Source organism: Puma concolor, chromosome D2, assembly GCF_028749965.1.
Source record: "Puma concolor isolate L17-30 chromosome D2, mPumCon1.1.hap2, whole genome shotgun sequence".
NCBI lineage: Eukaryota > Metazoa > Chordata > Mammalia > Carnivora > Felidae > Puma > Puma concolor.
In genome coordinates this window covers 62,067,593-62,089,083 of record NC_141677.1, presented here as the reverse complement: position 1 = coordinate 62,089,083, position 21,491 = coordinate 62,067,593, and the positions used below count along the sequence as shown (strand labels likewise).

At 44.6% G+C, this 21,491-nt stretch overlaps 1 protein-coding gene across 4 annotated transcripts in view; it reads right to left on the bottom strand.

The window, feature by feature from the left end:
- WBP1L (WW domain binding protein 1 like) overlaps positions 1–21,491 on the bottom strand; it is a 61,591-nt gene that overhangs the window by 13,457 nt on the left and 26,643 nt on the right. For all 4 annotated transcript variants that reach the window (XM_086680749.1, XM_086680751.1, XM_086680750.1 and 1 more), the window contains exon 2: positions 2,648–2,750. In XM_086680749.1, the coding sequence (XP_086536875.1) occupies positions 2,648–2,750 (103 nt within the window). The remainder of the gene's footprint in view (positions 1–2,647; positions 2,751–21,491) is intronic.

Genomic DNA, 21,491 nt, shown 5'->3' with positions numbered 1-21,491 from the left:
ATTCTGCCAAGGATTTCCTGGCTGAGACTTTTTTTCCTTCCAAAGGAAAGAGACAAAAAGAATAACCCAAAGCCCATTCTTTTTGCATTTCGGACAAAGTTTAGATGCAATCAGAAGGAAAGGGGTTCAAAATGACCAAAAAGCAGGGGGGTTTTTTTGTTGGTGGTGGTGTTTTTTTTTTTTTTTTTTAGAGAGAGAGACAGCGCACGAGCAGGTGAGAGGGGCAGAGGGAGAATGGGAAGGGGGACAATCTTAAGCAGGCTCCACACTTAACACAGAGCCCAACTCGAGGCTCGATTCCACAACCCTGGGATCATGACCTGAGCCAAAACCAAGAGTCGGATGTTCAACCGAGCAACCCAGGCACCCCAAAAATGCAGCTTTGGTAAGAATTGAAGGGGTTCATTCCAACACTCAACTTCCCTCTATACACACATCAGGCAGAGGCCAGGACCCGATAAGGAAGAAAACCAAAGAATTCTGAGGGAGGCAGAATACTCACTGGGCATCTCCTGACTAAGAAGTCACTTTTGGGCACTGAAGAGGACAGTTTTGCTTTTATAACCTCCATCCCTCCAGAACTCAGAAAGCGTGGACCAACTCATATAGTGGCAAGTCTTTTCTCCCTGTCCGGACTCTGGTCTCTAGCCTCCTCCTTTCCCCCCCGCTGACCATAACTGGAGATAATCAGCCACTTAGCAGCTCCTCCTCTGGCTTTCTTTAAGCCCTTGGGATGAGGTGCCTGGTTCCCAGGCTGCCTCCCTGCCATCTGGGTCTCCCTGTCCCCGCTGCCCGCCCCCCCCCCCCCCGACCCTGACGACAGTGACCCAATTCTGGTGGCTACGGAGCCTGCTCCGCCAAGGTCCCAGGAGGCTCTGTCAGTCTGAGATGAGGCCATCAGCAAGCCCATGCCTCTCCACAACCGATGCTGCCTGGGCCAGGCCCCGGAAAAACAAACTGCAGTTCTGTGGCTTTTTGGCAGTCCAGCTTCGACTTTTGTTTTAACAAGGGGTGGGAGGGAGAATTTGAACCCTGTGGTTATCTACATTTTAAAACATTTAAACACAGTCTGTTCACCTGCTTGGCACTTTGTGTCCTCTACTAAGTCCCTCGGCCCCACCCCTTCTAAAATAGCAACAGTTCTGGGCCCTCCTTTGCTGTTGCTTATATTCACGGAGGAATGGTGGGGACATCCTGAGCCCTGTCGTCTCCTTGGGAAGGAAGTATGCATTTGACCGCCCCTGGGATTCCTCAGAAAGGACAAGCCAGTCCTCAGTCCTTGAAAGGGAAGTATAAGGGTGAGGAGAGGTCCTGTTTGAAGGAACCACTCCCATTGGCTACAAAATACGTTTACATTTAGAGGGAGAGACTGACCAGCCAAGAATCTAATTTCCTTTCCATACTAAACAATAGCACTTGTAGCTCTCCGACCACATCACTGATGTGGAGGGAGTGGGGAGATCAGACAGAGGAAGGGGAGAAAGGACAGGGTGACACTGGCAGCAAAGGCATAGTTTGACAAACCAGCCCAGTTTGTTTCCAAACAGAAGGAGTGACAGGAGCTTAGAACTATCTGGGGAAACAGTCTACTGTTTCTCCTCTCTACAGACAGTTGTGAGAACCAGTGCAGTGCTGGTCACCTGGGGACCCTGCCCTAAGGACTCTCCTGTCCTCCCAATTCGTTGTCCAGCATCCTGTAGGGTCTCATCCAAGCTTTGAGAAGATTGGAATCCAAAGTGTGTTAGTGAACTCCTCGAACCTGGCTCCCTCCCTGAAGATCACGGTGATGTCGCCACTCTTGGGCAAGCCTGAAAGGTGCAAGTTCATGGCCTCAAACAAACCAGTGGCAAGAAGAGGATTGTCTGCACACGGCAATTAGCTGAGAGTTAACAGGGGAGGTACACTGGAGAAGCAAGCCTCCAGACACTTCAGCTTGAGAAATGGGAAAGAAACAAAGGGGCTAAACCTCTAGACTCCCTCACCCTGAGAGGGCTCCATGGGCAGGGACCCAGGAGAAGGTCCCTTTGACAGGGAACCTCAGACAGGCTCCATGGGCAGGGACCTAGGAGAAGGTCCCTTTGACAGGCAACCTCAGACAGGCTCCATGGGCAGGGACCTAGGAGAAGGTCCCTTTGACAGGGACCCTCAGAAACAGAGGCAGCTCCTTGATGCTCTATGAGGAATCCTGGAAGTCCTTAAGGCTGTTATAAGAAAACAACACTACAGCTCTCCACAAAGCCTCGCCTGGCATTCACAGGTCGGCTGCTGCAACCTCTCTTCGCAAAGATGGCAAAGCCTGGGTGTCTGGGCTGGCTCGTGGAAGGGTGTATTGTTACCACTGCTCAGGACACCCTGAAGGTGGCGTCAGAGAGAACCCCAGGCAGGAGTTCCTGCAGCAGACCTCATACCCATGGCCTCTTCAGAAGACTCTGACCCTATTTTCTAGTCTTTAGCCCATGGTGCCCAAAGGGCACTGGACCAGTCCTCTACAGAGGAATCGCATCTGGAACCCAGCAACAGTTTCTACTTGCAACACCTCCTCCAAGAGAGTAAGAAACATGGCCCAGTCCACCATTTCCCAATGAGCAGAGACCGTGACCAGGAGCACCCTGGAGTGCCACAGATCCCCCAGGGGGCAAGGACTTACACCAGAGTTCATAGTAGTAGTTGCAGCACTGAGACTGTCCACAGCAGTGTCCTGTGTCACAGATGTAGCTTTGATTGTTGGTACCCACACAGGTTTCCTTATCCTAAAGAAAAAAAAAAAAATCGAAAAAACATTTTGGCATATTAAATTATAGTTTTTAAATGTCGCTTTTCTTCTCATCACCCTCTTCCTGGTTGTCTGCTCCCCTTCCATCAAGGTGGTCTATACCAATGTTCATTCCACAAAGGAAAAAAAAAATTAGAAAGAACCACACAACAGCAGCAGATTGACGAAAAACAACCAAGGTTTATTAAAGGGGGAAGAGGATTCAGCACACAAAGCTGACTGGTAAACACCGAAGTTTTCCTCAGACAGGAAATGGATGCCTCACTTTCTTTATGTCCGAACAGAAACACTTCACCTTCACATTCCAGGGCTGAACTCAGCCAGTAAAAGGATGATGGTTCTCGTGTAATGAGCAGGATGTTTTAAATAAAACCAGCTTTTCTGTGAAAGTTCCTGGAACAATTAACGCGGTACATATTCTAGGATTAGCATCTAGTCAGTCATTCTGTCCTTCAAAACAACACACTGTTCAAGGTCAAATACAGTGTGATTCCAAAGAGAGCTAAAATAACTTGCCACTAAAATTTTCGCTCTTAAGAAAAGAGGTAACCTGCTCAGGTGACCTTGTCCAATTTCAATTTGCTAGATAATTTTTTGCTTATCAAATGATCTCTTAATAATCTTGACTGGACCTAGGATTCACACTGTGCCTTGTCAGGGACAGCTCCAGAATGGGCACTGCTGAGTAACCACCTCGCGGGGTGCCAAGTTCTATTCACAGCTCTGGAAGAGGATGGAGGTGAAAATGTTTTTTTGACATTTCACATCTAAGATATGAGATACCTGACCAGCCAACCTGAACTTCAGCCCCAAATGTACTGTGGACCCCCAACACATATGGGGAGACACAGGAGCACATAAGTCATGTACTCTATCTGGCTTTCAACGTTTCTTTATTTTAAAGAAGTAACATGTCCACTTACTGGACACTGTCTTTGTGCCAAGCACCGTGTTGGGTACATGGGATACAAAGATAAATAAGACATTGTCCTCATCCTCAAGAAACTCGAGGTTGGAAAAAAACTCTGCTCAGCAAAGAAACTAAAACCACAGTATTGTATTTGCTGCTACTCAGGCTGACCCTGCCCACAGTGTACATCCGGGCGGACGCCTGCCAGTGGAAACTTAAGTCACACGGTCAGTTCCTCCTCTCTGGGCCTCACTTTACACTCCACTGTCTTCTTGGCCAGGGGTATAAACAAGGCACTCCAGCAACCGTCTACAGGACTAAGGCCGGGCGGAGACCATGCAAGTGCCTGGTGTCACAGGCGAGGATGCGGGAGAGGGCACAGCTGAAGACCAGATCCCAGGCTCGGTGCAGGGCTCTACCACATACGCTTAGGCGTTTCCTGGTCTCTAAGAGCCTCACAGCCTTGTGTAAAGGGGTGGAGGAAGAAGGAAACACGGGAAAGGCATTTGTAAGTTCTGACAGTGAGGGTTTCACAGCACTGTCAACAGGCCCGCCTCCCCACGTCCACCATAAGCAAAATGGAACACCTGGACGGGGGCTGTCTGGTCACGAGTCTCCTCTGAGGCCTGGTGCACATGGAGAAAGCAGATCTGGGCTCCCTCGCTGCTTTTGCTAGAACACACCCTCCTTGACTTCAGAGGAAAACATTGCTTTCAGAAGGACATCGAAAAGTTTCTCCCAAGTTTACCGGGCCCTGAAATGCCATTCTTCTGGCACAGGCGCACACAGTTCAAAGTGTCCGCGTAGTTTCTAAAACAGGCCGTGCTGCCTACACTCCAACACATGAAAGAATCCAGTGACACTTCTGCCTCAGGAAAATTCACCAGACGAGGTCCAGGCTCTGAACACTGGACAGTCAACTGCTCCTAAGTGAGGCATGGAGTGGAACGCGTCTGACATCTAAACAAGTGGTAATCTTCACGACCTACTGATGTCAGCTTTTCTCTCGGCTTCCCCACCCACCCACCCCACAGGAAGCCTGGTATAAACAGGACCTCGATCTTTTTTCCTGCTCTGCCTCCACTTTTCCAGGGAGAGCAGAACTGGAGCAGCAGCATCTAATCCAGGGTTCCTCAAACGCTTTTTACCCAGTAAATCTCAATCCCTGTTCTCCTTCCCCTGCCCCACAATAGAGCTCCCAGGCTGCCTGAGGTGGCCCTGGTGATGGAAACTGTCACTTTCTGCTATAGGATGAAGGAAAGCAGGTGGACAGTTAAGGAAGACAAGAAGTGGGCTCGGGGCACCTGGGTGGCGCAGTCGGTTAAGCGTCCGACTTCAGCCAGGTCACGATCTCGTGGTCCGTGAGTTCGAGCCCCGCGTCGGGCTCTGGGCTGATGGCTCAGAGCCTGGAGCCTGTTTCCGATTCTGTGTCTCCCTCTCTCTCTGCCCCTCGCCCGTTCATGCTCTGTCTCTCTCTGTCCCAAAAATAAATAAACGTTGAAAAAAAAAATTTAAAAAGAAGTGGGCTCATGAGCCTTTAGCAAGGAAGAAATGGAGGACCAGGCGGGTAAGTTGAGATGTCAGTCCCAAAGGTAAGCTCCTCCAGAACCCTGCTGGTGCAAAAGGAAAGCCCTGGGTTTCTAGGTTTCTTGGGTTTGGTCCTCACGACAGAGGACCAGGACCTGGACAAGTTACTCAGTAGCCCTAGGAGAAGTCAAAGATGCTCTCTCATGTCTCCTTCAACCCGAAGTCTTTATTAGCCTACCCACCTCCCATCCCCTCACACAGCAGCCTTGAGTCAACCCAAGAGCTGCTAAAATCTGTCTCCTCTCATTCAAAGAGACAGCAAAGAATAGAAGTGCACGGATGCTGCCTGGTACTCTTCCAGCCTTCCCTGTACGAGGAGACTAATCATGCATTACCTGGAGAGCTCTCAAACACCTCCAGGTGGCTCGAGATCCACTGCGAGGCAGAAGTGGTTAAGAGGTTGATCTGGGTCTGAAGCCCAGCTCTTATACTGCGCTTATTAATTAACTATGTAACCTTGGGTAAGTGACTTAACTTCTCTGACCTCTTAGTATCAATATTAGTCTGTGAACCATTATTGCTGGGCAGGAAAGCCCATCTAAATAGCACTTTGCATTCAATCAAAACGATTTCAGAAGAGTGAAGTTCACTGGCAATGTGGATTGCTCCAGACACAGGAAGAACGGAAAAAGAAACTAGAGAGAATGCAATGGATAAGGCTCAAATATGAAAAGTTCTCATCACCTTTTATGATTCCTCTTTGCCTTGCTTCTAAGCATCTCCAAGCACTTTATATACATATTATGTTGCTCAGGCCAAGTCTTGAAGAGTGGGCAGTAAATATCCCTCCCACCCCCTTTCTCCAGGAGTGAACCAAAGAATGAATTGTGCTCGCCCTATAGGCAGGAGCTCTGTCTCCTCATCCCCCCTCCTCCATTCCCAGTATGAACACAGCGCTTGGTGCATAATGGTTTGCTTAATGAAACAACGGCTACGCAACCTGGGGTGAATAATATAGCTAATGTATACTGAGCACTTGCTATGTGCCAGGCACTGTTCTAAATGCCTTACACGTATTCCTCCATCTCAACTTGAAAGCAACCTATGAAGTAGGTAGTATCAGGCAATTGAGGTTACGAGAGGCTGCACAACTCACTTAAGGTCATACGACTAGAAAATCGTTCAAACTTCTTTCATCCGACCCCAGAGCCTGAGCTCTTACTATTGACCTTTAGTTTCCTTAGTTGAGGTGATACTTGTCCAGTTGCTTCTTATACTTCAGTGGCTTAAAAAAATCCACTGAAAGACCCAAACCAAACAAAGTCAACATTTTGTCTCTGGAGGAAAAGGTAAGGACCCTGCCCTTGTAGAGCTCTTTGACTTTGGGTACAGATCTTTCATCTTCTACTTGGCAGTGAGGAGGGACAGCCTGCTCAGGGCTCCTCCCTTTCCTGCTTGAAAGGTTGTACTATCACACACTGACTTTCTGAAAAGCAGTGTTTCATCCCAGCGTGCAGTAAGGATCTTCATTCCTTCCTTCGACATTGAGTACCTGCCCTGCACCAGCACTGAATTAGGGTGGGGAACACAATGGGCAAATGGCCAAAATGGTCATGATCTCTGTCTTCACGGAGCTTGCAGTCTAATGAAAGATGATAAAGTAATCACACAGATTAAACTGCAACCAGAAAGAGAAAAATACATGATATAGTCAGAGCTTACAAAAGATTAGAGCTAGGAGCTAGTAGGGAAGGTCCAGACAGCTTCTGTGAGGAAGGTAAGCTTGAACTAAGATCACCAAGATGGTTAGAAAGTTAGTAACCAAGGGAAGAGGGATGGGAAGAACATTCTAGGCAAAAGAGGCAGTACAAGCAAAGCCCTTTAACTAGAAGGAGATGGTTAAAGAAGTAGGCAGGGAAGTTAGGTAAGTGGGGACCAGACTGTGCACAGAAGTGACAAAATCAGATTTACATTTTAAAGACAGCTCCTTCCCAGCAATATTTTCATTTGCACAAAACTGCCTGACCAAAAAATGCTAGAAATGTAGAACTTGTCACAAAGAAACTGAATAACATGTGCCTTTATGTTGGAGGCCTCTCATCTCAGGAATGACTGTGGAGATGACCATTAGCATCTTCGTCTGTTATTGGTATGTGTCTTCAGCCCAGATATCACAGGGACTGGCTCTGATACAGGGCACAAAGGGTCACCGCAAACAAAAAGCACAGACACCAGGAAGAAGCAAGCAAGAACAGCACCGAACTGCAAAGAACATTTTTACAACGGAAAAGGATGAATAGTATATGTTTTGCACATATGCAAAAAATCATCTCCTCTTTTGTGGCAGCAGAAACTGTGGGACTAACAACACTTTCCTCAACAGTTTCCATCTCTTATAGTTGCTATTCTCAGCTAAGCCACTATAAAGGTCAATTTAATCAGCATAAGAACTTTCTAAGTGCCAGCATAAAGAGACACTGGGCAATAATGGTTCCCCAGGGATGGTTTTAATTCACCAATTTATGGGGTTGGAAAACTCTGCTGGTAACTGGCAACGGCATCTTCGTGTCCTTAGGAAAGCACCGAAGTTTTAGCATTTAAAAGTAAAAAAACAGGAAAATTGAAATCGTTCACAGGTGTTAAAACACAGAACACCACCTTGGCTGCTGGATATGAATGGATTTGGAGCACCACTTCTGGCTTTCCCTAGAGGGAGAAGGAACAGTTTCTAATTGAAACGTCCAATTCCACAAATCAAATAACAAGTCTGTATTGACAGCCCTTCCCCATGTGCCAGGTGCTGTGCTGGATGCTGCAGCTACAGCCGAGTGAGAGATTCTGGGGGAAGAGATCCTGCTTTCACGGCGACAGAGCCGGGTAGGTAACTTTAATGCCAAAACTCCTAGAAGTACTGGCTATATAACAATATCCTTTTAATTACACAGCTGAGCTTGCAAGAAAGCAAGGAAGATCCACCAGGGCCAAAAATGTTGGGGGGAACTAGAAAGTCCAGTGGCAAATGAGGTCAGGCCTTTTCAGTTGCCCTGGAAAAGGGGGCTGTTTATTCCCCCTGGGCCCACCTGAAAACAGGAAATTGAAAGTGAGCCCCCATTTAAAGTGAGGACCCTCAAAAAAACAGAGCAGACTAGGAAAAAATTAGCCTGTTGGCACATAGTAACAATACGAAAGCTCTGAATTAAGAGGAAAAATGATCATCTGTAACCATAGGTCTTTCCATAAGCTAATTTTAGATTTAAATTGTACTACTACATGGTCTGAAAATCCCCATGGCAAAACTTTCACACAAAAAGTGGTCAGGCTTGCAATAACTGTGTAACATTTGGGAGAAAAAATACAAAACTCTGAAGAGACCTACCCTTAATCAGAGTATGATTCCCACAAATAAAGCTCTGTTGAAGATGAGCTCACAACAGAAAATACAAAAGTTTATGCACAAAGAAGCCATCACAAACAAGACTTGGAAAATCCACCAAATAGTAGAATAAGACTCTGAAAAAACTTAACGGAATGATCAGAGAAGCGATAATATATAAGCATATATCCAATTATTAAAGTCAAAAGGAAACAATGAAAAACATGAGAAAAAAAGACAGTGACCAAGCCAATTTGGGTGGGGGATGGGGGAGGGGGAAACACAGAAAAATCATTACTGAAATTTACAACCTTAACAAATAGTTTGCACAGTCTTTGGCCATAGCAGCCTGAACGCGCCCGACCCGGTCTTCTCTCCACAAATAGTTTACACAGAGATCAGACCAAGTTAAAGAGAGAATCAATTAACTGGAACACAAATCTGAGAAAATTACCCAGCAAAGGGTTTATACCAATTAAAAGATACCATGAAAAACGAAAATGAGAATAAGAAGCGTGAGAAGGAAATTAAGAAAATGGAGGAAGTGTGATATATTTTTTTTAACGTTTACTCATTTATTTTGAGACAGAGTATACACACACATGCGCGTGTGAGAAGGGAAGGGGCAGAGAGTGAGAAGGAGAGAGAGAATCCCAAGCAGGTTTTGCACTGCCAGTGCAGAGCCCATCACAGGACTCAATCCCTCGAACCATGAGATCATGACCCGAGCCGAAATCAAGAGTCAGACGCTCAACCGAGCCACCCAGGTGCTCCGGAGATGTGATATTCAAAGACAGAACTGGGGGTGCCTGGGTGGCTCAGTTGGTTGAGGGTCCGACTTCAGCTCAGGTCATGATCTGGCGGTCTGTGAGTTTGAGGCCCATGTCAGGCTCTGTGCTGACAACTCCGAGCCTGGAGCCTGCTTTGGATTCTGTGTCTCCCTCTCTCTCTGCCCATTCCCCATTTGTGCTCTGTCTCTCTCTGTCTCGAAAATAAAATAAATGTGAAAAAAATTTTTTGAAAGAAAGAAAGAACTGAAAAATTCCCAGAGCTAATTTTCAACAATCAGCAAAACTAAAAGGCAACCAATGAAATGGGAGAAGATATTTGCAAATGACATCAGATAAGGGGTTAGTATCCAAAATTTATAAGGAACTTATCAAAATCAACACCCAAAAAACAAATAATCTAGGGAAGAAATAGGCAAAAGGCATGAATAGACACTTTTCCAAAGAAGAATCCAGATGGCTAACAGACATATGAAAAAGTGCTCAACATCACTCATCATCAGGGAAATACAAACCAAAACCACAATGAGATAGCACCTCACACCTGTCAGAATGGCTAACATTAACAACTCAGGTAACAATAGATGTTGGCAAGGATGCAGAGAAAGAGGAACCTTTCTGCACGGCTGGTGGGAATGCAAACTGGTGCAGCCACTCTGGAAAACAGTATGGAGGTTCCTCAAAAAATTAAAAATAGAACTACCCTACGACCCAGCAATTACACTACTAAGTATTTATCCAAAGGATATAGGCGTGCTATTTCAAAGGGGCACATACACCCCAATGCTTATAGCAACACTACTGACAATAGTCAAAGTATGGAAAGTGCCCAAATGTCCATCGACTGATGAATGGATAAAGAAGATGTGATATATATACACAATGGAGTATTACTCAGCTATCAAAAAGAATGAAATCTTGCCATTTGTAACAATGTGGATAGAACCAGAATATATGATGCTAAGTGAAATAAATCAGAGAAAAACAAATATCATGATTTCACTCATATGTGGAATTTAAGACACAAAACAAATGAACATAAGGGAATGGAAGCAAAAATAATATAAAAACAGAGAGGAAGACAAACCATAAGAGACTCTTAAATACAGAGAACAAACTGAGGGTTGCTGGAGGGGTTTTGGGTGGGGGGTTGGGCTAAATGGGCAAAAGGCAATTAAAGAGGACACTTGCTGGGATGAGCACTGGGTGTTATATGTAAGTGATAAATGTATCAATAAATTCTATTCCTGAAATCACTATTATACTATATGTTATCTAACTTGGATTTAAAGTTAAAAACAAAATTTAAAAAAAAGATAATGGAATTTTCAGACAATAATACACTCATACCTGGGCATACTGTTTGAAACTATAGAGCAACAAAGACAAAAAAATCCTAAATATGTTCAAGCAGAGAAGAATGAAAATTAACAAGTGAAATTACAATTTAAAAGAGTAATAATCTCCAGGAGAATATAAAACAGAATAGGACAAAAGGGTTTTTAATGTTGCTGATGTTTTTTCAAAGTTTTATTTATTTATTTTGAGAGAGACAGAGAAAGCATGAGTGGGAGGGGGCACAGAGAGAGGAAGAGAGAGAGAGAGAGAGAATCCCAAGCAGGCTCCTCTCTGTTAGCACAGAGACTGACATGGGGCTCGATCTCATGAAACCACGAGATCATGACCTGAGCTGAAATCAAGAGTTGGATGCTTAACCAACTGAGCCACCCAGGCACCCCTAGGACAAAAGGTTTTTGATGGGGCAGTCAGGTAACACAGGAGTTGAATGAGCTTTGAATGATGAGAAGGAGTCCAGAGTAAGGAGACCTGTGGGAACAGTGTTCCAGGCAAAGGCAATGCCAAGTACAGGCAAAGACACCAATGGAGGAATGAGTTTGGTGCACTCAAGGAAAAGGAAGAAGGCTAGTGTGGCTGAGTACAGTGAATCTCAGGCAGAATAGAGTGAAAAGAAGAGCTGAGAATGCAGGAAGAGGCCATGCCTCATATGACATGCACAACAGTTAAAATAACAGCCAAAATACCATAGCTGGTAAATTCGTTGTTGGCTATAATGTTGCAGGATATTTGAACAATATCAAAATATTTTTCAACTCTTTTAAGTTTATTTATTTTGAGAGAGAGCATGCACACGCACAAGCAGGGGAGAAGCAGAGAGAAGGAGAGACAGAATCCCAAGCAGGCTCAGAGCCATCAACGCAGAGCCCAATGCAGGGCTCGAACTGACAAACTGTGAGATCATGACCTGAGCAGAGACCAAGACTCAGATGCTTAACCAACTGCACCACACAGGCACCCCTATTTTTGCAACAGTTTTTTTAAAAAAAAATTTTAAACATTTATTTATTTTTTTTTTTTTTTAATTTTTTTTTTTTTTCAACATTTATTTATTTTTGGGACAGAGAGAGACAGAGCATGAACGGGGGAGGGGCAGAGAGAGAGGAAGATACAGAATTGGAAACAGGCTCCAGGCTCTGAGCCATCAGCCCAGAGCCTGACGCGGGGCTCGAACTCACGGACCGCGAGATCGTGACCTGGCTGAAGTCGGACGCTCAACCGACTGCGCCACCCAGGCGCCCCAACATTTATTTATTTTTGAGAGGCAGAGAGAAAGGGAAACACAGGATCAGAAACAGGCTCCAGGTTCTGAGCTATAAGGACAGAGACTGACTCGGACTTGAACCCAAAAACCGTGAGATCGTGACCTGAGCTAAAGTCAGGCACTCCACCAACTGTGCCAGCCAGGCGCCCCTATTTTTGCAACTCTTACAATTACTTTTCAACTGGGGGCCCCCTTCCCCCTTTTTTGGTCTCCCTGCCTTGTGGCTGCTACTACATAGTTAGTAACAAAATCAACTTTCCTTCCAGTCCTGAACCAGAAATAGCTTTCCAGAGAACAGACCAAATTCTAGCACTATACATCTACTAGACTGAAGTTCTACCTGATTTTGGTAATGCTCTGTAACCTAAGGACAACAAAGTCTTCATAAATAAGACAGATTTGAAATGGCTAAATGAGAAAAGACAGCAAACAACTTTAACACAGAATCAGTTATTTTTATTCTACCTTAGATAGAACTTTCAAATGCTGAAAATGCAGCACTTTTAGGCCCAGGTCCTTAAAAAAAGATTTGTAGGTGATCGTAAAAAGCACTCTATCCACAAAGTTTTGTGGATTTACACCTTTATTTTTACAGTAAGAAAGTTAATATCAGTTTTTCTCTAATACCAATGGTTTTAAGGCTGCTTGAAAAGCTGAGGGAAATAGAATTGTCCAAGAGCACACATTTTGAATTGGATGTAAGAAGGCTGTAGAAGAGTTGGGGACGAAGGAAAGGAAGCTCAGGCAGAGGAATGATCCAGTAGGAGTCCTGACCCACTGTTTCCCACATATTAGTCTAACCTCCTTTTGATGGCGGGGATTGTCACGGACTACTTTTTAATGTTTTGAGGTTTTTTTGAGAGAAAGAGAGAGAGAGAGAATGAGACATGGAGGGGCAGAGAGAGAAGGAGACACAGAATCTGAAGAAGGCCCCAGGCTCAGCTGTCACCACAGAGCCCGACGTGGGGCTCGAACTCATGAACCGTGAGAACATGACCTGAGCTGAAGTTGGACTCTTAACCGACTGAGCTACCCAGGCTCCCTTGTCACGTACTACTTTTGTATCCTTCACAATATAAACTATACATGACAATTACTCCTTTGAGCTTTACTACCTAAAAGAACTCAGTCTCATCCTTTCTGATAAAAGGGTAAGCCATTGCCAAGAACCAAGGCTCTGCTTTGTATGCACTAAGGTATTAGGAATGAATTTTTAGGCTATTTGGTTGAGTTCAGTAATTTTCCAAAAGGACAAATAGCCCGGGCAGGTTCCCCTAAACAAGCCAATAAATCTAATCTGGTAAGATTCAGCCTCATTCCTCACATTTGATAGTATGCTTGACCCCTAAGGCCTCTAGCCTTCAGTTCCCTAGGCTTGAGAGCACCCAGTCTCCCCACCCTCTAGCTACAAAGTACCATAAAGGGTAAAGCCAAAGACTGGAGCTCGTAACACTTAAGAAAAGCCTAGCTGCCCAATGTGGGCAGCTGCTGCTTCAAGATGCGGATGAAGTGTATACTGTTGAAGGGCAGTGCTGGGGAACCCTTGCTGTCGCAGGGACAAGGATCCATTTACTTTAACCTGTGAGGGCCTCCTGGAACAATTCTGTCTGGGGACCACCAAGGATCTGAGGAAAGACAACACAGTGAATCAGAACAAATCATGGCATCTCACAAATAATGAATTTGTCTCAAAGTAGCAATGAAGACACTTAGATAAAAACACGCAACAAAACAGAGACGTATTTCCTAAAGTGTGGTCAGCAGGCACAAAAATTGCCTGGGGTATTTCAGAACATAGATTAAGAACTTCTAAGGGCTCACCTCATATATATTCAAGTTTGAGAACCATTGCTCTAGATTTATAAAAAAGTACAACATACATGGTTCTTGCCCTCTAAAAGTGGAATGGTCTAATATTCTTTTCCTACAATCCCAAACACATCCCAAAAGTTACCCCCAAGGGTAGCCAAGACATATAAATGTATATGAATCAACATATAGAATCAAGACATATAAAATTATTCATATGCTTTTTGCCTCACTCCATAATATATATATAATATTTATATAAAATATATATATATTTATTTATATATTTATTTATATATATAAATTTATAAATATATATAAATATAATATATATTATATATTATATATATAATATATATATTATATATTATATATAATATAATATATATATTATATTTATATAAAATATATATATATTTATTTATATATTTATATATATATAAATTTATTATATATTTATTTATAAAATATATTATATATATATATATATATATATATATATAATAGATCATAAATTTTTTTACAAGAGTAACAGGTACACTCGTATCCACACCAGTCCTGCTGCATTGCAAAGTGGATCCTCATTAAATAGCCCCCAAACAGAGCAGCCAACAAAGAAATTAAAATCCATTTCCTGTGTTGCTATTAGGAACCTGAATAACAAACTCAGAAAAAGCCACTTGACCCTGGTAGGAAAATCCCAGAGCACAGATCGGAAGTTGCAACATATTCCATGGTTTTATTAAAGGCTACTTGCCGATGTCCTAGCACATGCAAGCCCATGGGGGTCTGCTGGCTGCATCAGCTCAGGACATTGGGTTACTGTGCAATTCTTTCACCCCTGGATACTTAGAAGGAAAGGCAGTCTTGCCTTGAGGTATCCCCAGCAATCCCCCATCACTGGCCTCTTCTACCACAGAACAAATGCACTGAGAAGTGTGGCATCTTCAGCAAGGGCTGATGCAGAGCTAAGGGGCGAGGGGCAGGTAGCACTCAACGGAGCAGGTGGCACTCAGGCAGGAGGACAATGCATCCACCTATCATGTATGTGTCCACAGTTGATCCCATGAGGGCAGATTCTTTCCTTCCCATACTGTGTGGCTGCCTCCTGCTTGAAAGCAAGGATTGCCAGTGGTGGCCCTCAGACCACAATGGGCCCACTAAGGAGTTCTAGGCCCACATGGTAACTTTGTTTTTCAACTTTTTAAAAAATGGAATTAACAGACTTTTTTTTTTTTTTTTTTTTTTTACCAGCAAAAACAGGGTTACTCAAGAATAGAAGAGAACTGCAATCTGAGACAAGCAAGCTATGGCAGGAACCATAGGCAAGTCCCTAATTGTCAACATTTTCAAATGAAAAGGAGTCATACAGAAATCAGATTTCCAGCTTCTCTTGCAAATTCCGGGCCCACAATCCCTTAGCAGCATATTAGGTTGGCTCACAGATGTACATGGGCTCTGGCTCCACCTCAGCCTCCCCCACAATCCCTGCTGTCCACGAAGCCCATCTGCTTAACTCAAGCTGTCACTGCCTGGCCCGTGTGGGCATCTGATTAGCTTCTCCTGCTCTCAAGTTCAGTAATAGATGTTCATCTCCTCACCTTGAGGTTAAGGCATGCCGCAGAGACTCAAACATAAACAGCAGACATATTAATTTTCCACACTGAGGCTCAAGCAACACCTTATGCACAACATGTAAAACAGGGACCTAGACAAAGGGGAGGACCCCTCTTCACTGTATGAGGGAAGTGTCTCTGGACAATCAGGAAAACTTCCTGACACTCAACAGGTTGGACACTCAACCAAATTCTTCCCAGTGACTGTGTTGTTTATCAAGTATTCAGCAGGGCACTGTTACCTATGCTATGTTTTACATATAGGAACCGAGAAAAGTCACACAGCTAGAACAAGTTTTCTGGATCTAAAGCCCAAATTTTAGTGGAAAGAATTTTAATGCTTAGGGGTTATCCCAAACTTTCATGCTAGATGCTGACAGGCACAAAAATGACAGATAAGATATGGACTTTGCCTTTGAGGAACTTTGTAATAACCAAACTGCTAGGTTTAAAAAAAAAAAAAAAAAAAAAGTTGAGGGGCACCTGGGTGGCTCAGTCAGTTAAGCCTCTGACTTCGGCTCAGGTTATGATCTCGCAGTTTGTGAGTTCAAGCCCTGCATCAGGCTCTGTGCTGACAGCTTGGAGCTTGGAGCCTGCTTCAGATTCTGTGTCTCCCTCTCTCTTTGCCCCTCCCCTGCTCGTGCACTGTCTCTCTCAAAAATAATCATTAAAAAATTTTTTTTTTTATTAAAAGTTGATTATTTCAGTTCTTACTGCTGAAAATCTTACTGAAATATTCAGGTTTATTGTGTACCTTAATTAAGTACAACCTAATCAGCAGGATTCATTCTTTTTTTAATGATTTATAAGGTGGCAAAGCCTCCAGGTCCTAATTTGGAGCAAGGATGGTATATACACAGGACACACATATAAAATTAATATATACAAAATACACATTTATATAGGACTTTCAAGGTTTTCAAGCTTCTTTAACAGCCAGCCTCTCATTTGAAATTAACATCCAGCACCCTGCAAGAGGTCAGAAGTGCTACGACCCTATCTCAGAGATAAGGAATGGCCACTTAGCCTAATAAGACTACAGATGACAGAATCGGGGCTGTGGAAACCCTGGTCTTCTTACTTTTGGGTCAGTGTTCTTTCTATGACTAACTTCCAGCTCATCAAAGTCTTTGCTAAATCTTGAAAATGGCTTTTTTTTTTTTTTAATTTTTTGATGTTTATTTATTTTTGAAAGAGAGAGTGAGAGAGAGAGAGAGTGGGGGGGTAGGAGTAGTAAGAGAGGGAGACACAGAATCCAAAGCAGGCTCCAGGCTCTGAGCTGTCAGCCCAGAGCCTGACGTGGGGCTCGAACTAGCGAGCTGCGAGGTAATGACCTGAGCCGAAGTTGGATGTTTAACCGACTGAGCCACCCAGGCGCCCCAAAAATGGCTCTTGATCAAATAAAATACTCACTTCTTTGCCCAGAAAGAGGTATCATTTTCAAAGGTATCTGAAATATTGAAAGTACGAGTTGACTTATCACTGGTGTGCTTTAAAAGAGACTCATCGGGGCGCCTGGGTGGCGCAGTCGGTTAAGCGTCCGACTTCAGCCAGGTCACGATCTTGCGGTCCGTGAGTTCGAGCCCTGCATCGGGCTCTGGGCTGATGGCTCAGAGCCTGGAGCCTGTTTCCGATTCTGTGTCTCCCTCTCTCTCTGCCCCTCCCCCGTTCATGCTCTGTCTCTCTCTGTCCCACAAATAAATAAACGTTGAAAAAAAAAAAAAATTTAAAAAAAAAAAAAAAAAGAGACTCATCACAGTTTCATTTGACAGAGAAGCACATGTGGTATCTCAGAGGTATTCCTTACTTTAAGCAAAATTCTAAATTTAATCCCATTTTTTCCTCAGCAGTTCCATCCCAAAAGTGGCTTTTGTTGGGAGCAAAAGAAATAATAACGCGACTGTCTTGTCTGCTGTCTCGAGACCAGTTCCAGAGATTTACTGGCAATAAAAAACATTTGACATTGTTTAAGGAAACTGCTGACTTCTACCTGGGACAAAGTGTCACATTAAAAATGGTCTCTCTGGAAGCAGATACAAGATTAAAAAAAAAAAAACAATCTTTAGGATTCAGAGGCTATGTCTCCAAAGGGCTCTGAATAACTTTAAAGAACTTGCTGAACTCTAAGACCTTACACTTAAAGATTAAAGGAGACGCCAGATGACTTAGAAAAGGGGGAATTTACTGCATTATCATAGATAGATTACAATAAGCCTAAGCCACAGCAACAGGCACCTGGTTTGACATATGGCCTGTTATTGAAATAACGGTAGCCTAATTATTCTTTAAACTGTATAAAGTTATTATTTGGGCACTACTGAGATCCCATCCTTCTGAAAGTGGTTATCCAGATTATTCAGAGTAAGAGATAAAATGCCAGTGCCAGAAGGGCTTGATCTTAGCTATTCACCATAAAAAATTAACTCTATTTCTGTCCTTCACAAGACATAGCACCTGCTGATTAGGGGCAACCAAGATGTCAAGATTCTTAATCTCTGGGCAGGTAGTTAACACAGATTGCTTGCAATGCAGTGAGAAGTACACATATTTTCCCTGTATTAAAACATTTCAGTCCATTTTCTCTAAGGCCTGTGACTTCTGTGACTGCTCCCTAAGCAAAGTGGAGGCACTACGCATCAGTAATGTCTAGCCCAGAGTTTCTCTGCCTTGGCAGTACTGGCACTTGGGGCCAGATAATTCTTTGTGCAGAGACCATCCCACGCATTGTAGGATGTTTAACAGCAACCCTGGCCTCTATTCACTAGAAGCTGATAGCAACACCCTACCTCCCAGTTGTGACAACTAACAACACCCAGACACTGCCAAATGTCCCCTAGGTAGAGGTGGAAAATTGCCCCTAGTTTAGAACCACTGTTCCAGCCAAACTGCACCATACCATTTAGGGCAGAATCATGTTCTATCCGGTCTTCTTGCCTGATTGCCTCATGGGCTCCCCAACCACCCTGTAAATTCCCCAGGAGCAAGAGTGATGTCAATCTCACAAGTGCACCTGCCTTAGCAAAGGATCAGACATGCAAAAATCTTCAGAAAGTGCTGATCCTGCTAAGAGTCAAGGAACCCCAGGGGCTAGTCCTCCCCCGTGCTCCCTGTGCCTCTTAGCTACAACGGTACAAGCAGTGGCATGAAGGGATTCTCCAGGGGTAAGGCCAAGGCTGTGGTGATGTGCTTTTGCATGACTGCTGAGAGACCTACCCATTGGCTCTCTGGCTATGACAGGTTTACAGTAACCCAGCACAATCTGAGCTTGGCCCATAAATCCAGAACCTCACCTGGAGACAGGGAAATGATAACACTTTCTATTTTTGTTGGCAGCCTGCCCTGGCCTATCCTGGGCCTCCCCACCACATGCCAGAGCCACACCCGGAGGAGTGGGAGTTCACAGGTATTCACGCCACTGCCTGGTACACAACCAGGAATTTCCAAGCCCTTGATGAAAGCCACATGATCAGATGGGCAGTATCTGCAACCAAGAACGAAACCACGTGTCACGGTTCAGTGGAAGAACTTGAGAATATGTATGGTAAGCAAGAGAACCAAACAATAAAAATTTTCTGGCCTCCTTGATCCAAGGGAACCAATGCCTTATGTACAACATAGTCTCAGCAAACCCGAAGCCACTTTTAGGAAAAGAAGTCACCACGTTATACTCCAGCCATTCTCGAAGCATGTCTCTTTCTCCTGAAATGCATACAGCTTTCCCCTACCCCTTCCTCTCTCAGTTAAAAGAGCAAGATAGGTCAAGCAAGTAGCCTCCTAGGACTGAATCACCATTTCCAGCAACCAGCATCCGATGCCCCTTACGAGGTCCAGGATTCAAGTCCAGTTGAGCCCCTGCCCAGAGAAGCGATGGCTACAAAGGAACACAGAAATGGCTAAAGCAAGTCAACGTGAAGAGCTGTTTCAAAGCACTGCTGCTATAAATTAGCAACAAACAGAGTCAGGAAGGGCCAGGGAGGGAGAGTTAAGAAACTTGGTACCTGGCTGCTAGGGAACTGGGGCAGAAAAAGGAATTTTCTAGCAGTTTTTTTAAGCAGCCCCAAATTATTGTTCTCCTGGACTAAAATTTACCTCTTCAAGGAAAAGGGGCGGGAGGGGGTGGATCCAACTCGTGGGATATCACTGGAGGAAGTGAATGTTTTCTTTGGCTCCACCCCGGATAAAAGTTTCAAAATCAGCAGATCCATTCTTCTTTTCCACTAAGTTACTGTCCAGTCCGCTGGTTTCTCTTTGCTTTGATAACAGGAGTGTGATGAAAAACAAGCCACACTGCTCTCCAAATGCAGCTTCTTGCAACAGAGATGGTTGGGGGTTTAAAAATCCATCTGAAAGGGCCAAGAGGAGAATCACCCTTTCTTACCTTTAGTGACAGTGGGGGAACTGAAGTGCTCTATGGAGCTGTCACAAGATTTTTACACATCAGTGCCAATAAGGATTTTGGCTTCAGCCTCTGGTAGTACAAACAACAAGCGTCACCTTGGTGTCTCCTGCAGTATATACAGACAGTTCCTTTCCAAGCAGGGTCTTGCTTAATTTGCCCTGAACCTGGTAGAGAGAGGCTAAAGCACACACGAGAGACTGATGGTGACCAGGACTCAATACTTAGTCTTTTGCAGAGCACAGGGCACACAGCGAGAAGGTCTGGCAGATTTTGGTACAGGTACCATACAGAGCAGTACGCAAGAGGGAGACAACACTGTTCTCTCAGACCTGGCCGCCAGTGCCACCATGGCCACACATTAGCTAGCTGTGTGATACTAAATAGATAAAAACCTCAAGTTTCAGTTGCCTCGCAACAGAAAGGAGCCTCCCACCTCATGGTGGCTGTCATGATGAAACAACAAAGGTGTGACGTAATGTTGGTTAATATTCAGCAGTTTGGGGGTTAAACTAGAAGTTGGCAAATTCCCTCCTCCCTCTCCCGAGTCATGGCTCCCAGCCTGCAGCTTTAGGCTGGTGTATACCGTTGGGTTTTCAGTGTTGTCCTTATGAGACCCTAAGATCTCGTATTATGCCCAGGGAGTAACTGGGCTTTGACATTTTGGTTGCCCTGTTACATTCAGCATCAGACCAATTAAGGGCCTCTGGTACCAGCTCCCAGTTTCCAGAATACAAACAGCCCCTTGGGCCAGGAGCCTCTTGTCCGTGACATGTTCCAACACCGGCAAGAGCACTCCAGTCTGGTTGCAGACTACTCATTTCCAGTATCAGCGATCATCTCATTTCGGTGAGGACAATTTGGAGGACAGTCGGCCCCTCCCACAGAGAAAGCAACACTCTGTGGGGCAAGATACAAATCATCATCTTGAGGGGCTCCTGGGTGGCTCAGTTGGTGAGGCAGTTAAGCATCCAATTCTTGATCTCAGCTCAGGTCATGATCTCACGGATCCTGAGATGGAGCCCAGCGTCTGGCTCTGCGCTGACAGCAAGGAGCCTGCTTGGGATTCTCTCCGTCCCTCTTCCCCCACGGCCCAGCTGGCGCATGCGCCCTCTCTCTCAAAATAAATAAACTTTAAAAACAAAACCAAACAAAAAACCCAAATTATCGTCTTGATAGATCTAGCCTGGACTCCATCGGCCAGCAGTTGCCATCAACTGGTCCTCCCACACACCTACAGTACAACCACTGGGACTACTTACTGGACTGTAGACAGGGCCACCAACAGAAAGCCACCCCCCCCACACACCTGTGAACTTGCGGCACGCTGTCCCTAATGGCGCTCACCACCACCCGCCAAGTGTTCCAATTACCTGCGCCTCGACTTCCCCTACCTGACCGTAGGCCCGTTGAGGGCAGGCAGGGATAGAGTGCATGTCTCTCTGAATCTACAACATGCTTTGAATGGAATACATGCACCGTCCTTTTCAGATAGAGCATGTGGGTCCTAAGAATCCTCCCACATTACGAAATCAATGCCTTCTGAATCAAACATGAACTAGAATTCATTCAAATTAGCAGACTAAGAATGTTCTGTTACAATCTTATTCTCTGAAATTCAGTAATCCATCTGTTAGGTTTACATGATGGATTCTCTCTTAACCAGAAAACTCATTTTC